The 21,737-nt window shown below is 44.1% G+C and overlaps 1 protein-coding gene across 1 annotated transcript in view; it reads left to right on the top strand.

Annotated features, from left to right (window-relative positions):
- Positions 1-21,737, top strand: part of LOC147725886 (long-chain-fatty-acid--CoA ligase ACSBG2-like) — a 276,579-nt gene that overhangs the window by 60,463 nt on the left and 194,379 nt on the right. The window contains exon 6 of the mRNA XM_086960031.1: positions 2,105-2,254. Coding sequence (XP_086816157.1) covers positions 2,105-2,254 — 150 coding nt within the window. The remainder of the gene's footprint in view (positions 1-2,104; positions 2,255-21,737) is intronic.

The following is a 21,737-nucleotide window of genomic DNA, read 5'->3' as shown; positions in this document are numbered from 1 at the left end:
CACTCGGCGTCAATGTCTGTCAAGGGTGGGATTTAGTGTTTGGTCGTTCCCTTCTTTCTCAGAGCCTCTGCGGAAAGGGTAGCCTCTTCCAGAAGCCAGGCTGTCTGTCCCCAGTGCATCACAGGTTACAGGGCGAATGCTCTACGGTATGCAGCACCTGTTATCACCATCGGGAAAAGGCTCAAAGCTGGAGTTTTGAATCTAGGGAAGACTTGGGCTGGAAAAGTGCTGGAGCAGGAGTAAGGACTCCAACAGCAGGATGAAGCTAGAGATGCTGTGATGCACCAGTATGCTGACCAGACGCCCATTATATACTGACTGGGCAGCAGCTACCGGACAGGAAGGGACTGGCCCCAGAACAGGAATCACCCGACAGGAAGAGGCTTGTCCCAGAACAGGACCCACTTGAATTGGGAAGGACGCAGAACAGGGAAAGGCTGGACATGCTGAAATGCTTTTCATATTTGGTGGCCATCTTGGAACGAAGTTTGTGTTTGATGACTCTCTAGGAATGAAGGTTGTATTTGGTGGCCATCTTGGAATGAAGATTGTGTTTGGTCACCCTACAGGAATGAAGATTGTGTTTGGTGGCCATCTTGGAATGACGTTTCTATGTGGACCCCATAAGAATGAAGCTTGTGTTTGGTGACCCTGTAGGAATGTAGTTTGTGTTTGTTGGCCATCTTGGAATGCAGTTTGTGTGGGGTGACCCTATATGAATGAAGTTTGTGTTTGGTGGCCATCTTAGAATGAAGTTTGTGTTTGGTGGCCATCTTGGAACGACGTTTGTATGTGGACCCCATAAGAATGAAGTTTGTGTTTGGTGACCCTGTAGGAATGAAGTTTGTGTTTGATGGTTATCTTGGATGAAGTTTGTGTTTGGTGACCCTATGCAAATGTAGTTTGTGTTTGGTGGCCATCTTGGAATGCAGTTTGTGTGGGGTGATCCTATAGGAATGAAGTTTGTGTTTGGTGGCCATCTTAGAATGAAGTTTGTGTTTGGTGGCCATCTTAGATTGGACTCTCACTAAAGGGTAGATGAACTGATAGTTCCAGCTTAAAACCAGGCCCGTCACTAGGCCATATCGATAACAATGACTGGGGTGCCACCCTGCGAATGCAGAATGAGGCGGCACAGTCACAATTCCTAATGAGTATTTAGTCTGAACATATGGTCTCTGATCATTGTCCCAAAGTCAGTGTTTTCTTGCACGCATTCTCTTTGATTTCTCACCCTGTGTTTTCCTTTTATTCCAGTGAATATCTTCTGTTTTGCTCCCCCTTCTGACAGCTCAAATGTCAATTATTTGAACTCCTGTTTGTGACCCTCTAAATATCCCAGGGGCTATTTATGAGAGACTTGCACTGCCGAAAAAGAACTTTTTGTTGATGCGGCAGCACAAGCCTCTCAATCATATCTATGAGGTGACGCCAAGCCACCCTGAATGGTTTTGTATGACCTCATTGATATAGAGTAAGACAAAGCAGCGCAGGTCGCAGTCTTGCCTTACTCTGCCTCAAGGAGGTGTTCCATGGGCGTTGCGTGGGTTTTCCCATGCCACACCCATGGGATTTGATGCTGCACCAGATATACAAAGTGATGTAAACCTAGTAAAACGTGAAATCTGTACGCTTCCAAGGTGAGGAGTAACGAGGAGACATATGTTAATTTCTCCTTGTTTTTTCCTCTTTCCCATGTGTGCTGCATTCTACAGCACACATAGAAAGAGAAAAACGCTTGGTATGATTTTTTTGTGCAGGAAGATTTCCCTTCCTGCACAAAAACAATCCTGTCTGCAACAGAGGCACCCTTGCACCATGGTGCAAAAGTGCCTGCACTGGCACTCGGCTGCAAATTGAGTGCTGGCACTGGATGAAAGGACAGGAATGCACAGTATCTTGTAAATACAGTGCAGTACTGCCATTTCGAATTGGCGTAGGGCAGCACAGCAACAACACTTGTGGCGCTGCCCTACACCAATTCTTCATAAATTAGGCCCCCTATTTATAGCTTTCCTGCATCTGTTTTACATTTAGTCTTGTGGACATTACTGGCATATGGCTTGCCCTTTTCTGATGTTTTGACTCTTACTTCTGTCTGCAGTGGACGGAGTTCATGCAGCTGGGATCAGACATTCCAGATTCTGAACTTGATGACATCATCACTTCCCAGAATGTAAATCAGTGCTGTACTCTGATCTACACCTCCGGGACAACTGGTACACCTAAGGGTGTGATGCTGAGTCACGACAATGTGAGTATCAATGCAGAATGACTTGCCCTGGGCCAGTTAATGTAAACAATTGTAACGTTAACAAAGGTGAATTAAATGCACAAGACATTGTGTCCTCTCTCACATATATTAACATATATTTTTCACCAAAATAGCTGTTCAGGTCCCTGAACGATCAACTATCAATATATATATGATGGACTAATATGTTCAGTCAATAAATAATTTTACTAAATGGGAAAGACAGAACACTTTACATGTAAAAAGGCAGTTGTAATTGAAATAAATGTATGATGTATCATGTGTTAATAAGAAACAAATGGCAATGGTTTCAACATTTAAAAAACATTTTCATGTGACAGGACATGCAGTAGAAAGGTCTGAAATAAGTGGCTATTTAGTAAAAGAAAAACCATCTTTAGATCCAGCATAGAAAATCACTTGCATTGAGCGAAGCAGCCCAGAGCATGCTCTAGTCAAAGCTCATGTACTAGTCAAACATCATCCTCCTGTTAATAGTAATTTAGTCTAATAACTAATCTCATAACCTTGGGGCATATTAGCAAGCTGGAGTATCGCCGCTTTTTCGGTGAATTGTGCTGAGAAAGCTGCGATACTTCCAGCGGCCTGCTTCAATCCCACTTTGTATGTCAGCGAGAAACATCACTAATGACATGCAAAGTGGGCGTTTCCACGTCCAACCACATGTAAAATGTGGTTGGAGGTGGGAACACTCTATCACCAAGGCAGGCGTTGGGAGAAGAAGACCTGCGATAAACTCGTTTATCTCAAGTCTCCTAATGCCTGCTCTGAGCAGGTGTTAAGGCATTGATAACATGGGGGTGTGGATCATAATGCTGAATCCACCCCCCCATATTATCAAGGCACACATTAGCGAGTGAAAACAATGTTTGTTTTCATGCGCTAATGTTCCATATCGCCGACTATCGCCAGATTTAATTTCGCCTACGTGTTGCGCATTGATAATTACGCGCTAACACGGTGAAAAAATCCGGCGATAGCCGGCGATATAGGAATGTGCGATGTGCGTTATATAACGCACATCTTCCTAATATCCCCCCTTATTTTTTGTGGCGTCCACTCTGGGCGAGGCCAAGGCAGTGGCAGATCCTACAAAATTCAATTCTGTGAGCTGAAAGTGATATCTCCACATGCTTTCTGTGTATTCCTTGCCTAGCCTGTTAAAGCTTCCTCAGGAGAGCACTGCCAGTGAGATACTGTAGAAAGAACTGAACAGCACTATTGTAACTTTCTTCAAAGAAATTTTCACCATGCAATGGAATTCCAATTTTTGAGTCAGAGATCCATGTTTATTTATTATGGATTGCTCTTGTTGCTTAAACGAGTGTTTATGTACCACAGAACATTTTCCTTAAGAGTCTAATAGAAAGACAACACAAACTATTGGTCCAGGAAGATTCAACAAAGCAAAACACCCACCTCTGGAATCCCATTGACTACATTGATATAACCAACCGCAGAAAAGGACTTCAACATTTATGTTGGTTTGAACACCTCTGCTGCGGAGGCATTCAAAGTAGATATCTCCTATGGTTATCACCCAAAAAATCAGATGGTTCCTTGAGATTCTGTGTGGACCTTTGCAGCCATAATGAAAAAATCATTACAAGCTGATTGTCACTCCGAACAAGATGATTTTGATGGTGTCTGACGGTGAGTATTTCTAGACACTGGACCTGATAATGACTTACCAACAGATAACACTTCAACCGGATTCCAAATCATTGACTGCATTTAATAGAACTGAGGGTATGCACACATTTACTAAGCTGGCATTTGTATTAGTATAGATGGCAAGTGTTTTCCAAAGACGTACATGAAATGTCCTGGCAAGTATTAAGAATGTTATCTTTTTTCAGGATGATATCTTACTCTATGGAAACTCTGTTGCAACACATAGCAAAATGCCACAGAGGGTTGTCAGTAAGAGTTTCAGCTCTGGGCTTACCCTTCTCAAGGAAAAATGTAGGTTATTAGTTTGAGAGAGGTGGAATTAAGCATGGGCGGAAAATCCGTTCCGCTTGCGAATTTTGCGGATTTTCGGTAAATTCGCAATCCGCGAACGCTCGCGAATTTACCGAAAATCCGCAAATTCGCACGCAGCGGATTTTTTTTTCTTGGTGTTACAATTTTGCTGCGTGCGGTGTAAGTTTGCAATTGCAAACATGTAGGCAGCAACAATCTCGCACTCGCGAAATTACAAAAATTGCAATTCTGCACAAGAAATCCACTAGCAAGCAGCATAGACCTTCTGAAAATGATGATTTTTATCAGAATAACTCCTCAGGTTGACATTTGCCTGCACTTTTTTGGAATCGAGGCCTTTTGACTTTCTTTGGATCACTTTTGGATTAGAAATCAACTTTCACAAGTAAGCTTGTTTGGGGCATTACAGTTGCTGTAATGCTGTTCTGCAGAAAAACGAGTTTTGCAAAAGTGAAAGCATTTAGCAGGTTGAAAAGTTCAAACTCATCATTAGTACCCATTCCCTGTCGTGCTTCCTGACTGGGGCCCCTCCAGAGTTCAGTTGCTAGTTGCAACAATTGTATGACCCTGCTCTGACCCTCACAGCAGGCTCATAGAATAGCTACAAGTAGGCCATAAAAGGTCCTGGAAAAAAAATTGCACTGCAACAGAAAGCAAATTACAGATAAGGAAGCAGGTGCCAGACTGGAATTTTAAAACAGTGACACATTAATAAATCAACCCCAAATTAATTCATGTCAGTTGAAGCAGGGCTGGTGTGCTTGCTCTTTCCCCCCATAATCTACAGTGATGATGAACCGGAGGGTGGCATTGATGTACCAGAGGGTGGCATGGGTGAAACAGAGGGTGGCAGGGGTGAAACAGAGGGTGCTGGGAACCTGTGATGATGAACCAGACTAAAAACAACATAATCGCGACCGTTGCAAGCCGACATGTAAGTTCGCAATTGCGAACTGGTACAAAACCCTCGCGAACTGGCAGAAATCCTTGCGAACACAAAAAGAATACGCAAATTTGCGAGAATTTGCGGATTTTGCGGATTGCGAGTTCGCAAATTTGCAAAATTCGCGAACGCCAGATTCACAAAATTCGCTCATGCTTAGGTGGAATACTTAGGGTGCCTAATATCCAAGACAGGAGTTAAGTGTAGGCTAAATGTAATGTAATGCAGTCATCGCTCTAGTTCTCTCTAGTATTGATGATGCAAACTCATTATACATTGGCTTACCTAAATGCCTCATTCACAGTACCAAAATTGCCCAGAAACAAGCAGCCCGGCTAATTTACTGACAGTCCAGGTGGAGTCCAATCACCCCTCTGATTTTGGGGTGGGTATGGATTCCCAGCACGGGGTGCCATAATTATGCCATCCAATAGTCTATCTTGCTTTTGGTGATGACAATTTTGGTTTTATCCAAATTAAGTATGAGGTGGTTACTATTCATCCAGTCGTGTATGTACAGCATTGAGGATTGGAAGGTTTTGATTGATTCAGGAGAATTGTAGCTCCTGGACAGCAGCTGCATATATGTAGTTGTATATCTCACAGTTTCTGTTTTTTAATGAATGGACTAAAGGACGTATATACAAATTGTAGAGGTGGGGAGAGTGAAGGGGGGAGCCATGAGAGCGTCCACAGTCTAGGAGGACTCTGGATGAGATGAACGAGGTCAGACAGACTGGGAGCGGTCCTTCAGGAAAGAGGTAACCCAATCAATAGCCAAGCCTCACAATCCTGAAGCCTTTAAATGGTCCACCAGAAGATGTGGTACACTGTGTTGAAGGTCGGCGACAGGTTGAGTAGGACCTGGGCCTCGGTGATGCCTCATTTTGTTAAATTTGGTAAGTCCCATTGTTAATACTACGCTACCAAATGATAACAACAAACTGTGATCTTTCATGGGGACAGTGGAATATTATTCCTGGTTTGTAAAGGTCTTGACCCACAAAACCGAAGCTTCACAGTTGTTGCTGACAAAAGTGAAAAAAAATTAATGTTTCATAATGGAAGAACTGAGTCACTGTCTCAGTTGGTAGATGTTGCAGGGGAGAGAGTGACCTTGAAACTGATTAAGTAGTGGCAAGTGTGGATGATGCCATTCAAGAGTTAGAAACATATCCAAGGAGGACTGGATTGTGTCCACGGAAGAAGACCCTGAAAACTGTGGTTAAACTCCTTAAGGGAACATTAATGAGTGAGAGTGTGCTTCCTGTTGGTGCCTGACCTTACGTTAAGGTCACTGAAGAAATGTCATTGTGTGATGATTAAGTGGTAATGAGAGATGACAGATGTGTACCTCCTATTGAGGTAAGAGTCAAGATAATAGCTTTTGCTTATGAAGGACATTTGGAAAAGACCATAAAAAAAGACTTAAGGAGGAGGGTTGGTGGGCTACAATGAATGGCCAAGTAAAGAGATGGGTATTGGGGTGGGGAGTCTCTAGGCAGGTATAAAAACAATTGAAGATTAATTTAGGGACGTTAGATTGTGATCAGCTTGTTGTAATGCCAAACACTTGTGGGAAAATAGCTACTTAGATTTTATTGGACCCTTTTCATATTTGCCTGAACAAGAGAGATATGTAGCTGTTGATGCTTAGCGGATGCTAAGTCTACGTGGATTGAGGTGGTATTTATGACAAATGTGACCACGCCTTCCTCCATTGGAGCATTTGGTAAGTTTTCTAATTCAGTAGGTATACCTTCTTAGTTAGTCATTGACAATGGCCCTACTTGGAATCCGAGGCATGTGTTTCAAAAATGTGACTGTAAGGAAGCGGAGGAAAGCAAGGAAGAATATAGTGGGTGGTTCTTCATGAAGCATGCTGTAATAAACTAAGAAGGAGGGTAAGCAGAGATGATATAGAATACAAATGTTTATTCTTCAGAATAAAGTAAGCGTCTTAGGTTACAGACATTGCAGATTACAAGGTAGTTGTAGCAGCAGTCCCACTGGAAGCAGCATCCCAGCAGCCCAGCCCACTCACTCCCATTGACATTTTACTCAACCAGACACACACAAACATTCTATGACACCACACACAAAGGCTGAGCAGCATGGCACAGAATGCAAAAGAAGGTCGGACTAAACATCAAGAATAGCAGGGTAGAACACCCTTCCTCCCTTATGGAGACAATATCAAACACCAGTACAAATAAGATGGTAACACACATCATAAAACAGACAGTAAAAAAAAGAGGCAATACAGAGAGAAATGACACAAGCACAACACACACTCTCCCCTACCGCAAAAGGAAAGAAATGTGCTCCAAAGGATGCAACACAGAAGTTCTATGAAAGAATAATGCCATAAAGAAACACATCAACCCACACACCACTCCTTTCAAAAATATAAATAAATGTGCTCCAAAGGATGCAACACACATTCTTAAGTAAAAGATGGTGCACAAACACTGCAATTTGGGTGGAAATACCAATCACAAGTAAGTTCAATGTGAGGAACATAACCCTACCAAACAGTTTGAGCCCCAGAACGTGACCCATCACCAGAAAATGTAAGTATTGTGCAACAAACTGTAAATCAGCAACAACTCACTTTAACATTTGGGGTACCTCAATGCCCCTTCAATACAGTTTGGGCATTAAAGTAACGTAAATTAACATAAAACCCACCACCAATTAGAAGAAGTTTGAACTCAACAATTATACCCACCACCTTTAAACAGCCACAAAATTAGGGGCGCAAAGTGCCCCATCAAAAAAGGTTTGTGCTCAACATCACGCTCACCACCAGTCAACCCAAGTAAAGATTGGGGTAAAGATACCATGGCTCAGGAATAACAACTACAACACAACACCATCAACACAGTAAGTTACTAAGGCTTGGGAAATGAACCCCAACACCAGCAACTGCAAAATTAGTTATAGAATTCCCAGTTCTAAAAATCCTTGCTGAAAGTGACCACAAGAAACAAAACCCATTTTAGCACCTATAAATGCAGCTAAGGAGATATCCAGTAGCAGTAAAAAAAATAGTACGAATGTAAGCAAACAGAAAACATTAATATAATGGAGGAAACCTCACAAGTATGAAAAGTCCTGTTACAACATGCAGCATGTCATGATGACAGAAATGCACTCTATTATTTGCTGGTGCAAACATAGCATGAATCACACAACCAGGAATGAAGTACAACATATGAGTCTGAGTTTAGATAAACCCTCTGAGCTATTAACCCTTTAAAAGAAAAATACAGATTAATATTTCAAATTGATCTGTACAATAAGCCAGAGAAAGTGTAGAAATTAGCAACACACTCATGCCAGGAATGCAAGGAGTCACTTTGTTGATGAACCATGTGGGTTTATTTCAAGACTGAAAGACAGAGGACCCCCAGCCACAGCTGCGATCACCAAACACTCCTGTCAGTGCTCCGCGCAGGGAGCTGGCCTTAGAACGTTGGCCGCTGTGACATTCTAACCATTGTCACAGCGGCGCTGCCCAAGTGCGCATTGTGGGGAGGGGAAGGTGGTACACACAAGGATCCCCCCGGGCGGAGGATACCACACATCCCCCTCCCTCGAAACACACTGCAGAAAAGATAAAAACACAATTACCGATTATTTATCAACATAGTGTTCCAAATACTTGGGGCGGCAAACCTTCCTGCCGCTCGCCCTGGGAAAAGGGTTAACCAGGGTGGGACACCCCTGTTTGTCTGGAGTAGTGTACTTAACCACCCTACCCATGTTCCATATTTTCCCTTCTTGAGTCTTCACTGCATTCTTAAACAACTTAACAATCTTGGTGGGTTCAGTGTACTCAGACCAGTGTGCCCTGCCCATCGGAGATTTGATTTTGACTAGGTCTCCCACCCTGAACTCCATCTCCTTGACTGCATGACGTCTGTCATAATCCATCTTCCTCCCTATCACTATTTTGCGTTCTCTATCCTGCCATTGTGAATCCTTATTCTGACTTGTCAACCCTTTATACCATTTCATCCACCCTGGAACTAACCTTGAGTTGGGTTTTCTCGCTTTCAACAACTCAAAACGTGTCACACTAGTGGTTTGGTGTGGTGTAAGTCGGTACGCTTCCAGACACTTCAAGACCTCATCTTTCCAACACAACCCACTGGCCTTCGCTAGTTAGATGCCCTCCTTAATCATCTTGTTGAAACGCTCGACCATCCCGTTTGTCTCTGGGTGGTATAGTGCACACCGCTTATGTACGATCCCATTACAATCTAGAAATTCTTTCATTTCTTTCGAGCAGAGCTGTACCCCATTGTCTGTCAATAGACTGCTTGGCAAACCTTCCCTGATGAACACTTCTACTAAGAAGTCTATGACTACTCTGGTCGTGATTTCTGACACAAACTTCATTTCAGGCCATCTAGAGTAGAGATCTATCAGCACCAAAATGTAGGGTGTGCGATGTTCTCCTGTCAGAGGACCTACGATGTCCAAGGCCACATCCACCCATTGACCCCCTGGAATGGGAGGTGTGTGTTGTTTTAGGACTTTGTCGCTGGTAGCCCATGGCACACAATCTCTTACCATCCTCTTGGTTTCCAAATCCATCCCTGGCCATCAGTAGTCCAGCCGCAACCTTTGTTTGGTTTTGGTGACTCCCATATGTCCCTCATGGGCTAGGTTCATCAGTCTCTCTCTCAACACTTCGGGAGGGACTAGTTTTGTGCCTCTGAACAGACACTTGTCGATGAAGGATAGTTCATCCTTGACCGTCCAGTATGGCTTGAGTGTTTCTTCTTTCTTGTCTGGGTCTATCTAGCCGCTCTTGGTTTTTTCACACACCCTCTGCAGGAGTGCATCGGCGTTTAAAGCTTCCTTCCACCGTTTCTCATCAATGGCACCCTGGGTAATGATGCACACATTCTCCGCCAGCAAATCCTTTTCTGTGACATCGTCACCCTCTTCTTCTTGGACTTCCTTGTGATCTTCATTCACGAGGCGAGAGAGGCAGTCAGCTGCGAAGTTCTTCACCCCTGGTACATATTCCACATCAAACATGTATTCCTGCAGACCTATTACCCAGTGTCTGATCCTGCTAGATATGGCTTTAAGGCCCTTTTTGCTGAAGACTTCGACTAAGGGCTTATGGTCTGTCCTCAGGTGGAATTTCGATCCCCATACACAGTCTCTGAATTTTCCGATCCCCCACTGAGCTGCCAAGGCCTCTCTCTCGATCAGGGAATAGTTCGACTCTGCCTTTCATAGTGAGCGTGATGCGAACGCTATCGTCTTCTCCTCACCATCTGCTACTTGCGTCAGGGCTGCCTCTAGGCCTTTGGCACTGGTGTCGGTGGTCAGCACGGTCTTTCTGCCCGGGACAAAGGATTTGAGGTTGGGTGCATCAGATAACGCCCTCTTGGTGTCTTGGAACTCCTTTTGACACTCCGAACTCCACTAGAACGTCACTCTCTTTTTTAGTAGGTTACGAATGGCATATGTGCGTCCAGCAAAGTTTTGCACAAACTTATTATAGAACTACACCATTCCCAAAAAGGATTTTGTCTCGTCTTTACTTTTTGATGCTGTGAGATTGATGATGGTGTTTTGCAGATCTGTTTTGGGCAGGATGCCGTCCGCCGTGACTTCGTGTCCCATGAATTCCAACTCTGCACACCCAATCTTGCACTTTTCTCGTTTCACGGTGAGCCCTTGCTCTTTGAACCTTTTTAGGACTTGTCGGAGTCTTACTTCATGCTGTGTCGCATCTTCCCCAAACACCAGCACCTCATCCTGATAACACATCACCCCAGGGATGCCACTTAGGAGGTTGCTCATGATCCGCTGGAAAACTGCGGCAGCAGATACTAGTCCAAACGGCATCCTCTTGAATTTAAAAGCCCCCATGGGTGTGATAAATGCTGTAAGCTCCTGTTAATTGGGATGGAGCCTGACCTGGTAGTACTCTGATGTCAGATCAACTGTAGAGAAAACTTTCGCCCCCGCTAACCTGCTTATAATCAGCGTGATGTTTGGTATAGGGTACTTGTCCACTGTGACTTCTTTGTTTAGAGCCCTCAAATCAATGCATAAGCGTACAGAACCATCCCCCTTCCTGGCTACCACAATGGGGGCTAACCACTCAGTGGCCTCCATGGGTTCAATCACCTCCAACTCGCACAATTTCTGCAGTTCCTTTCTCACTGCTTCTTGTATGGCAATGGGCAAACTTCTGACCTTAGCTGAGACAGGCTTACATTTCTCTCTGAGTTTTATTCTGTGTGTATATTGATTTATGCATCCCAGTTTGTCTGTGAACACATCCTTAAATTCTCCCTCTATCCCTTCTAGTGTACTTCTCACTTCTTGTACCAGTATTTGGGGTTTCTTGTTGGGATTGAGGTATACTCCCAATTCTTTCTGTGCTTGCCACCCCAGGATGTTATCCCCTTTTCTAGACACGCATATCTTAGCTACTGTCAGCCTGTCTTTGTAGCCTACCGTGCCCCAGAAGTAGCCCTTCATTTGTATGGGTTACCCCCCATAGCCTCCCGGTCTCACATCCATCCTCTGTAACTTCATTTTACCCTTAGAGATTCTCTCAAACTCATCTGCAGAAATTATTGTTAGCTTTGAACATGATTCAAACATTGCTTCAATTTTAGTCTCCTTTACTGCTATGACATCTTTGGGGCTGTTGACAGACCCGCTCTCAATCTGCAATACAATTTCATCACATGCATGTATGGTACTGCTCTTGAATGGTTTTCTGTAATTCGGGTTGCTTCTACAGCATTGTTTGAAATGTCCCCTCCTCCCACACTAATTACATGTGAACTTCAACACTGAACATTCTTTATCATTCGCTAAATGTCCCTGTTTACCACACCTGTAACAATTCCCCGTGAAGTTCCCACTGCTTTTGTTCTTCTTTACTTCTTTCTTTTGTGTCCTGACTGCTAGTATGCCCTCATTATCTGTTGATACCTCACTTACCTTAGCTTTAATCTCGCTCTCTTGCTTTATCTCACTCACACATTCCATCATGTGTTCTACTTGTTTAGCTACAATGAGTACACCCCCCAGAGGTGGGTCATCTTTCAACCACAACTCTTCACGTATGCGTTCAATTTTACACTTCAGCAGGAATTAATCACGTATCCTCTCTTCACATGTGCCCCCAAACTTGCATGTTGCCGCTAACCTCCTTAACTCTGACACAAATACTTCTACTGTTTCTCCTTCTTTCTATCCTCTCTTCCCAAAATGGTAACGTTCCATTATCATGCTTATCTTTGGCAAGAAATGGACATCTAATTTTTAAGGCTAATTTCGCATTCATTTGAACCCTCTTGCATCATTTGCACTCAACTCAGACAGGTGTTCTAAAATTTCCTGCCCCTCCACTCCTAGATAATGGATGATAAGTGCTACCTTTTTCTCCAACCCCAAGTTCGGTCCACACACCACTGCATAATTTTGAAAGACTTTCTTCCATTTGTTCCACTTCAGGACTGGCTCTCTGGGGTGGATAGAAAAAACCGTGGCGGAGTGATATTCTGCATATTGGCTCTATGCTATTATAGGAACTTGCGTCTCAAAAATGAGTAGAGCACAAAAGAAACCCTTTACGTTAAATCACAGCTCACCATCAACCTATTTCCTACAGACCAGAGTCTCCACCTCCTTTTTCCACGGGTAAACATTTTTTTTTATATGAGCAAAACAATGAGTTCCTACAATGTTTGAAAAACACTGTTTCATCTTGATTATGTTCTAGCAGTTCAACATCAATAAAATGACCAGAAAGGAATGTTTACAACTTTAAACACTAGGTGGCAGCATATACTTTTTTTAAAGATATTTTTTATTGAAGTTCTTGCAACATAAAATACAGTAAAATAATGAAGGAAAACCATTCCATACAAAAAGAACAGAAACGTAGTATATGTACAACCAGTTCAGATCATAAACAGATTGTCATCCCAAATAGTTATTATAATTGGCCAAAATTCATTCAAGATACGCTTCCTCAAAGTTACATGTAATTACTCAAAATAATATTGCCAAATGTTATCAAACTTTGTCATTCTCCCGTTTCTAAAGGCATAAACAGACTCACTCTCTCTAACATGTTTCATTTTTTGTAACCAGGCCTGAAAGGAGGAAACTAGCGATGTTTTCCAGTTCTGTAAGATCAGTGACCTTGCTACTGCCATTATAATAAACAACAATTTCACCATTGAATCTGAAAGTTTAAGATCCGTATCATAACCATACAGCATTAATCTAATATTATAAGTCACCTTGATGTCACTATGAATTTGTAAAAACAGAAAGATCTCGTTCCAAAATGGTACAATTTTAGGACAGTGAACAATATTATGAGACCAATTCGCTAAACTACAGTGTTGACACCTAAAACAATTAGCAGAGGTGTTGCTGTACATTTTGGCAGTGGCAGCCGGAATGTAGTATAAAAGCCATTTAGAAAAAAATATAATTCTTCTCCAGTTTGAACCACGCAGAACTTCAAAATTCAGCCTATTTAGTTTGTTCCAAGTAATGACTGAAAGAACCTGATTTTCTTGAGCATGCCATTTTTTAATGGCCTTCAGACTCCAGTCCTGCGCGGTTTGCTGAATTAAGCAACACTTCCATTCCCCTGGTTTCCTAGTCCGCACGACCAAAAACAGATCTTCCCATAATTGATTCGGGGAGCAAATCTCTAATGGGTCTAATTGTCTCAGAAATTTATAAATCGCATTATACGATCCCGTTAACAAAAAGTTACCCCTAATTAGATATTGCATTTCTTCGGGGTTAATCGAATTTCCCTCTTTTAAGAAATCTGATAAAGAATTGAACCCAGCACGATTCCAAAGTTTTATATTATCTAATCCTATATTAATACCTATATACAAAAAGACATACATTATGGGGGATTTGAAATTAAACTCAGGGAGAGAATATCTTCTGATAATATTATCCCGGCGTTTAAAAAACCAATTCATTATCTTATAACGAGTAAGCTTTGGGGATTTAGGAATTTGTAAAGGAGAATGAATTTGAGCCTCGAGACATATTTGATCAAAAAAAAATGTATAAATAAGTTTGGCTTAGGCGAGCCACTTTTAAATCGAGCTATATATTGTGCAAAGTATGCACAATAATAGTCTCTGACATTGGGTAATGAGAGGCCCCCCACATCTGTGTCTGCGTATAAAGTCCGCATTGCCAAACGCATTTTTTTTTTTGCCCATATAAATCTGGAAAATAACGTTTCCGTTCTTGAAAGAAAAGAGCTTGGCAAAAAACAAGGAATAGTTGAAAACAGAAAATTAAAAAGCGGGAGAATAGACATTTTAATCAACGCCACCCATCCCATGATGGAGAGTGGCAATGGGTTCCATTTATCTAACATTAACTGGACCTTCCGTAGAAAAGGATCAAAATTGAGTTTGTACAGATCCGTAACAACGGCTGAAAAGAAAACCCCTAAATATCTCTTCGGTTTCGGATTAATACCTTCAAACAATTCTGGATGCAGGTGTACATCGGCTCGTCCACAAACTAAAATTTCAGTTTTTTTTATTAATCCGATAGCCACCAAGGGCTTCGAATTCTTCAAATACACTATATATACTTAAAAGACCATTTTCTAGGGAAACTACAGTTCCTTTTTCACATCACTTGTCAAGTGTAACCTTTCTGTTCTCCCTTTCTGTTGTCGAGCAAAGTCCTGGGACGAATTCCACACAGATATTAAGCGAAAATGAGTGGCACACGCTGTCGCACACTTAAACCTTGTTCCAATGCCTGTGACCAAACTCTGTGTTACCCAAAGTGATGAGAGAAAACGCTGTGCCTATCAGCGTGACAGGCTACAGATTCCAAAACCTGTGGTACAACGCTGCGCAACTGGTTTGCCTTTGCCTCTCAGCTGTGCCAGTCAGCTTGACTGGCGGTGGTCCTTTATTATGCTGGAACTCTGCCACAACCAAATCTACGAGGGGCAAAGTTCTTCCCTTTGTCGTCAAACGCACTCCTCAGATGCAATGGTGATTATTAACTTGGGTTATTGGTGTGATTCTCCTCACTGTCAAACATCGCTGTGGTAGAATTTTCCCTCAGACACGACTTCCAAGACACTTCACAGGACACAAGCTGCATAGACTTAACCCTTACCCATAGTAGTGTTACTTCCTTAAAAATGATGACAGAGGTGCTTCACAAGTGCGCTAGCTGTGCTGTATGTTCATGCAATATCGGAACCCACACTCTCAGGACTGGTGGGTGTTTGCGACATAACACTCCCCATGGGGCAATAAACACACCCCAGCTATTCTACTTTTGCACTCGGACGCAGGAGAGCCCCTTCCAGGCTGAGGGAAGACAGTCCGAACCTTCACTGTAAGTCATACATCCCTCTATCTTGACTTATTTCTCAAGAGACAAGCGTGGAATATGCTTCCCTTTACCCGGTAATCTTCTATATACTTTAGACGGGGGTGATTCTAGATTACTCACAAACGCTTTCAAACACTCTGTGTAGTAGTGTGGCTCACTGGTTAGAGGCGGCAGACCCGAGAGCAGAGGACGGCCCGGGACCAGGGTTCGATTCCCAGCGCGGCAGGTTTCTGGACCAGGGTCAGCGGACTCGATAATTCTCTCGCCTCGGTGCCCACTCTGATCAGCGATCACACTCGGCAACTCTGGGCATTAGCTTGCCTCATCTTCACTAACGGCCCCACCAGACCGCCGGGGATGCCTGGTCTCACCCTGGAGATACCCATTAAGGGACCATCTCTCAGGGAAGCCAGGAAGGGTTTCGCAGCGGTCGAAGCGCCTTGGGACCCTACGGGTAAGTAGTGCGCTATATAAATGCCAATACATTTACATTTACATTTACATAACACTCTACTTCATTTCTCCTGAGCGTGTTGATGTCTCTGTCATTATTCCTTCTTGATCCCGTCGATCGTCGCCAGGGTAGAAAGTAGCAACACACTCATGCCAGGAATGCAAGGTGTCATGTTGTTGATGAACCATGTGGGTTTATTTCAAGACTGTAAGACAGAGGACCCCAGCCACAGCTGCGATCACCAAACACTCCCGTCAGTGCTCCGCGTAGGGAGCTCACCTTAGAACGTTGGCCGCTGTGACATTCTAACCATTGTCACAGCAGCGCTGCCCAAGTGCGCATTGTGGGGAGGGGAAGGTGGTACACACAAGGATTCCCCCGGGGCGGAGGATACCACAAAAAGGCCATAAGATCCCAAAGTTTAAATAGTCATGGCACTGTGAAACACGACATCCAACAGCGAATCCACTCTGCCAGTGAACAACTACTCACCCGAAAGAACACTGCACCCCCTCACAGTTCACAAGCTCAAATTGCTGCTGATACCCACTTCAGGAAATGCAGGAGGAATCCGGTGAAGTGCAAAACGCTTTTTGTTAAAAAAATGTAATCCAAAGCATTTCGCAGTGCACGCCGAAGGAAAGCGCACTTCAGATGCACGTAGAACGAACTCACGCTAGCCTTCCGCAGTTCCCATGTAATGGAGCACGTCAACAGGATATGACACTGTGTTTATATGACGCATCCATGGCCTGCACCCGTCAGGCGAAGTCAGGTATCCAGGTCAAAACTTCACGATAACCAGAAAACCGCAGACGCGAAGCTAGATGGAATGCCATGCAGAAGAAAAGAATCCAGCCTCCCACACAGCTCCTTGAGGCTCAAGGTAAGCAGCTCGAGCGAAAGTCCAAGCTGTTTAAATTAAAAAAGTCCCAAGCAGTGACGTGGATAAAAAAATGAAGTCACTGCTACCCTCTTGAAATATTGGCAAAAAGAACAATTGATGGACAGAATGCAGAACAATGTGATACATTCACCCCAGTACAGAGATCTGGGTCTAGATCCTTTGCTTTTTTGCTCCCCATGCCATTCCAGTTTGAACCCAGCCATATGCAAATCGGTCTTGACTCTGCTCCCTATGGGAACAGTCCAGCCCAAGCTGCCAGGTCATGTCCTCCCTGGACTGGAAACAAGCATCCTACAAACGGTTTCAGGTTTCCCCGCTCATCAGCCAGGCTAGCTTGATTAGAGTGGCATGGAGAGCACGGGAGCCATGTCTGGGCGTACCCGTCCCACCCAGGGTGACAAATGTAAAAAGAACAATTGTTGGAAAGAATGCAAAATAATGTCATACATTCACCCCAGTATAGAGACCTGGTCCTAAATCCATAGTTTTTTTGCTCCAATGGCGTGGCAGTTCAGGCTGGACTTTTCCCATGAGGCACAGGGTCAAGACTGATTTGCTTATGGCTGAGTCTAAACTGAGGTTGCATGTCGAGCAAAAGAACAATGGTTTTAACAGATCGAGCAAAAGAACAATGGTTTTAACCCAGATCTCTTGATTTGCTCTGCATTCCTTCTGTCATCTGTGTGTCTTTTGCTTTCTCACCCTAAGTGTGCCAGGTATTCCCAGATGTGGGTCCCAGGCTCACTGTGCCACTGGATTCCAGCTAGCCTGGCTGATGGGGAGTGATGCACGGAAACCGGTCTCAGGATGTTTTGTTTCCGGTCCAGGGAGGACCTGGCTTGGCCGTTCGGGCTGGACTGTTCCCATGATGCACATGACCGGGACTGATTTGCATAAAGCTGGGTCTAAATTGGGGTGGCATCATGAGCAAAATAATTTTATATTTAACCCAGATCTCTTGACTGGGAGTGAATGTTTCATTTTCTCTGTATTCCGTTCATCACTTCTCACCCAAAGTGTACCGGGTATGCCCAGAAGTGGGTCCTGGGCTCACTGTGCCTTTGGATTCAAGCTAGCCTGGCTGCTGAGGGGTGATGCCATGAAACCAGTCCCAGGATGCTTGTTTCTGGTCCAGGCAGGACCTGGCTTGGCAGTTGCTTGTTTCCGGTCCAGGGAGGACTTGACTTGGCAGTTCGGGCTGGACTGTTCCTATGAGGCACATGGTCAAGACTGATTTGCATAAGGCTGGGTCTAAACTGGGGTGGCATGGTGAGCAAAAGAACAATGGATTTAACCCAGATCCCTTGACTAAAGGTGAATGTTTGACTTCCTCTGCATTCCGTCCATCATCTGTGTGTCTTTTGCTTTCTCTTGAAACATAGGGCAGACATCCACTATATTAAAAAATGTGCCACAACAACACGTGCCCAGTACACAATAGCGCATTAGTCACAGTCTCCGGCGCTCCACTGTATGGAAAGAAATTCAGGAGGTCAATTCTTTGGCACTTGAAGACCGTAGGGTGAAAATCAAACCAATTCAAAAGTAACACAGGTCCTAGACACAGAGGCTCACTGTCAGTTCATTTCAAATGAGTAGTAAATCACATAAATGTTGCACAGTCCCATAAAAAGCAGCAAAAAAGCCACTTGATCATGGTCTGTTCACCTTTTATCAGTTGACATGTTTCTTCTTGTTTGAGGTGACTGCAGGCTGACTTGGCATCTGTACAGCCAGTAATGTTTGTTTAATCACAAGTAATGTTAGCTGAGCGGCGCCTGTTCCTATGTCCTGGGTTGAGGCTGGCTGATGGAAACAGACACTGGTGTGGCTCCCAGGCGCATTTCCACTTAGTTGGCTTAAATAGTCCCAATTTAAAGTACTCTTAATATCTCTCCTCCCCTGTTGCAGTAATCTTGACTACTGTTAAGTTTCAGTGACCTTTTCTCCACTGTAGGTCCTTTTTGGCTCGTCGCCAGTGTAATATACTAAGAAGGAGGGTAAGAAGACATGATGGAGAATCCAAAAGGTAGTTAATTCTTGAGATTATAGTTGGCATCGTACTTTACAGAAATTGCAGATTACAAGGTAGTTGCAGCAGTAGCCCCACCGGGAGCAGCCTCCCAGCGGCTTAGCCCACATATACAAACTGACATTTCAGTCAACCAGGCACACATGAACATTATATGACATCACTCACAATGGCTGAGTAGCAGGGCAGAGAATACAAAGGAAGGACTAAACATCAAGAAGAGCAGGATACCACACATTCAGATTTTTAATAAAATGAGAGAAGGTATGGAAGAGGCACCATATATCTGCAAAAGGATATAGGTAGTGAAACAGGGGTCACTTTTCCCACTGTTCACATGTCCAACAGGTCAGTACTTGTTGTCAAGGGTAGGGGCCCGTTAAGATTTCATAGACCATTGGGATGGTTGGTGGAATTGGTGTGCAGGTGAGTTGTCCCCAAATGGGCTTACAGACCCTACTAAAGGCCCGATTTCGACTTTGGCGGTTCAGCGCCGGGTCCACCCCGCCACCACACTCCCAAAGCTGTGGTTAGACTGTCTGACAGATTGGGAGTTTCCTCCTGTCTGGTGAACTTTGTTTTTGAAGCTTCTCACGTCTGTGAGCTGAAAACAGGCACCGCAATGAGAACGCCAAAAACAGTTCCTTTATGGCAGGGACTGAAAAGTCCATGCCGTGCAGGAAATGGTGTTCATGCACACAGGGGGACATGTTGTTTCACCCTCTGTGCATCCACAGGGCGTGAGGCACAAGGGGACTCTGAATACCGTGGCAGAGAGGAAACTTGTAATAAGCCTGGCGTTTCACTGCCTCCTAACTGCCACAATGCCGCCAGGGGATGGCAGATCCCTGGCGGTTCTGGTGGGGGCTGTGGTGATCCCACCCATATTGTATTTGGCCGGTCAGGAGACCTCCACTGCTGCCCCCCAGGAGTCTGATGGTATGTGAACAGCCAGACTCATAATCAGGGCATACGTGTTCACTGTGTTATACGTTTGTTGTTTCTGGGTTTGTGTGGTGTGAATACTTATAGCCATTTTCCTCTTTCCAGTTGCTTCCTCCGTTGATTATTCCTGACGAGTGTTTATGTAGTGTTAGTGTTTAATTGTCGTTGACAGACCACGCATGAAACATCAGCATCCTCCTCGACTCCTCCCTCTCCATGAACCACCAGATCAACGCCGTCATGTCCACCAGTTTCAAATGCCTGCTCAACCTTCAAATGGATCCCCCCCCCCGACTGCAGAAAGACCATCACCCACATGCTCATAACCAGCAGACTGGACTACAGCAACGCCCTATGTGTCGGAATCCACAGAGCTCTACTTCACAAACTCCAAACCATACAGAACGCCACTGCCAGACTCGTCCTCGGGACACCGCTTCACGAACACATGACCCAACACCTACAAGACCTCCACTGGCTCCCCATTGAGATGAGGGTCACCTTTAAACTCCTCCCCGATACCTACAAATCCCTCAACAACATCGGAACCCAAATACCTCAATGAGAGAGTATCCTTCCATGTACCCTAGGGGAACCTCTGCTCTGTTGACCTCACCCTGGCAGAGGTCCCCCACATCTGCAGAAACAGAACAGGCGGGAGAGCCTTTTCCTACATCGCAGCCAAGACCTGGAACGAGCTCCCCGTGAACATCAGATGCGCCCAACCCTGCACACTTTCAGGAAGGACCTCAAGACCTGGCTCTTTGACTAAAACGGAGCTTGTTTCTGTGCAAGAAGGGACACCTTCTGCACAAAAACAATCCTTCCCTGTGTTTTCCTCTTTCTGTGTGTGCTGCATGGACAGAGGAAAAACAAGGAGTACTGAACATGTTTGTCCTTGTTACGCATCACCTTGGGAGGTGTACAGATTTGACGATTCCCCAGGTTTTCATGACTTTGTAAATCTGAGGCAGCATGAAATTTCATGGGTGATGCGTGGGAAAAACCCATCGCAATGCCCATGGAACACCTCCCGGCCTCAGAGTAACAAAGTGATTTGCACTCAATCGCCTTACTCATGATTTATGTGGCAACTCGAAGCCTCGCGTGTACCACTTTATGTGGTGCAATAGAGACACAGGGCTTTCATAAATAAGCCCCTCCCCTGTGTGCTTAACACACATAAAACATGTCTTGCACAGTGACAGAATATGCAATCTTCTCAAAGTCTTTTTCGTCCTGCCCAGGAGCCGCATCAGTGCCCCAGTCACCAGGTCAAGGAAGGAAGAGTGAATTCTGAGCTAGTGAGGCACGTTTTTACTTTTAGTGTTAGCAACTGTACATGGTTGTCTACACCTAGAACGGTCTCACTAGTCTTACCCAGCACCCTCTGCTGTCCAGACAATCTGAGATACCAGCAAGACAAAGCATAACATTTCTTGCTTAAAAACTATATTACTCCATTTTTCATTTGTTGAAATAAAGCATGTATTTGTCTGTTTTCTTGCATAATACTTTACTGTCCTGAAAGAAAACAGAAAAACAATACCCCTTGTCAATGGTGTTTGACTGTCTCCAGATCATTTGTGGTTGCATTTCTCAAATCCAGTCAGTTAGCCCCAGCTCATCTGCCATCTTTCCACAATTAGACAAATGTCTTATTTTAACTTTATACCAACTCTGCCCGAGATTGAGTAAAGCAGTCATTAATTTAATTGACATTCTCCCTAACTCAGCTGCTTGATCCCAGGTGGGCAGAACTAAAACTTGGAATTTATCTTAATGACAAAC

The sequence above is a fragment of the Lissotriton vulgaris genome, chromosome 3_1 (assembly GCF_964263255.1).
Source record: "Lissotriton vulgaris chromosome 3_1, aLisVul1.2, whole genome shotgun sequence".
NCBI lineage: Eukaryota > Metazoa > Chordata > Amphibia > Caudata > Salamandridae > Lissotriton > Lissotriton vulgaris.
This window is presented reverse-complemented; position numbering and strand designations above follow the sequence as displayed.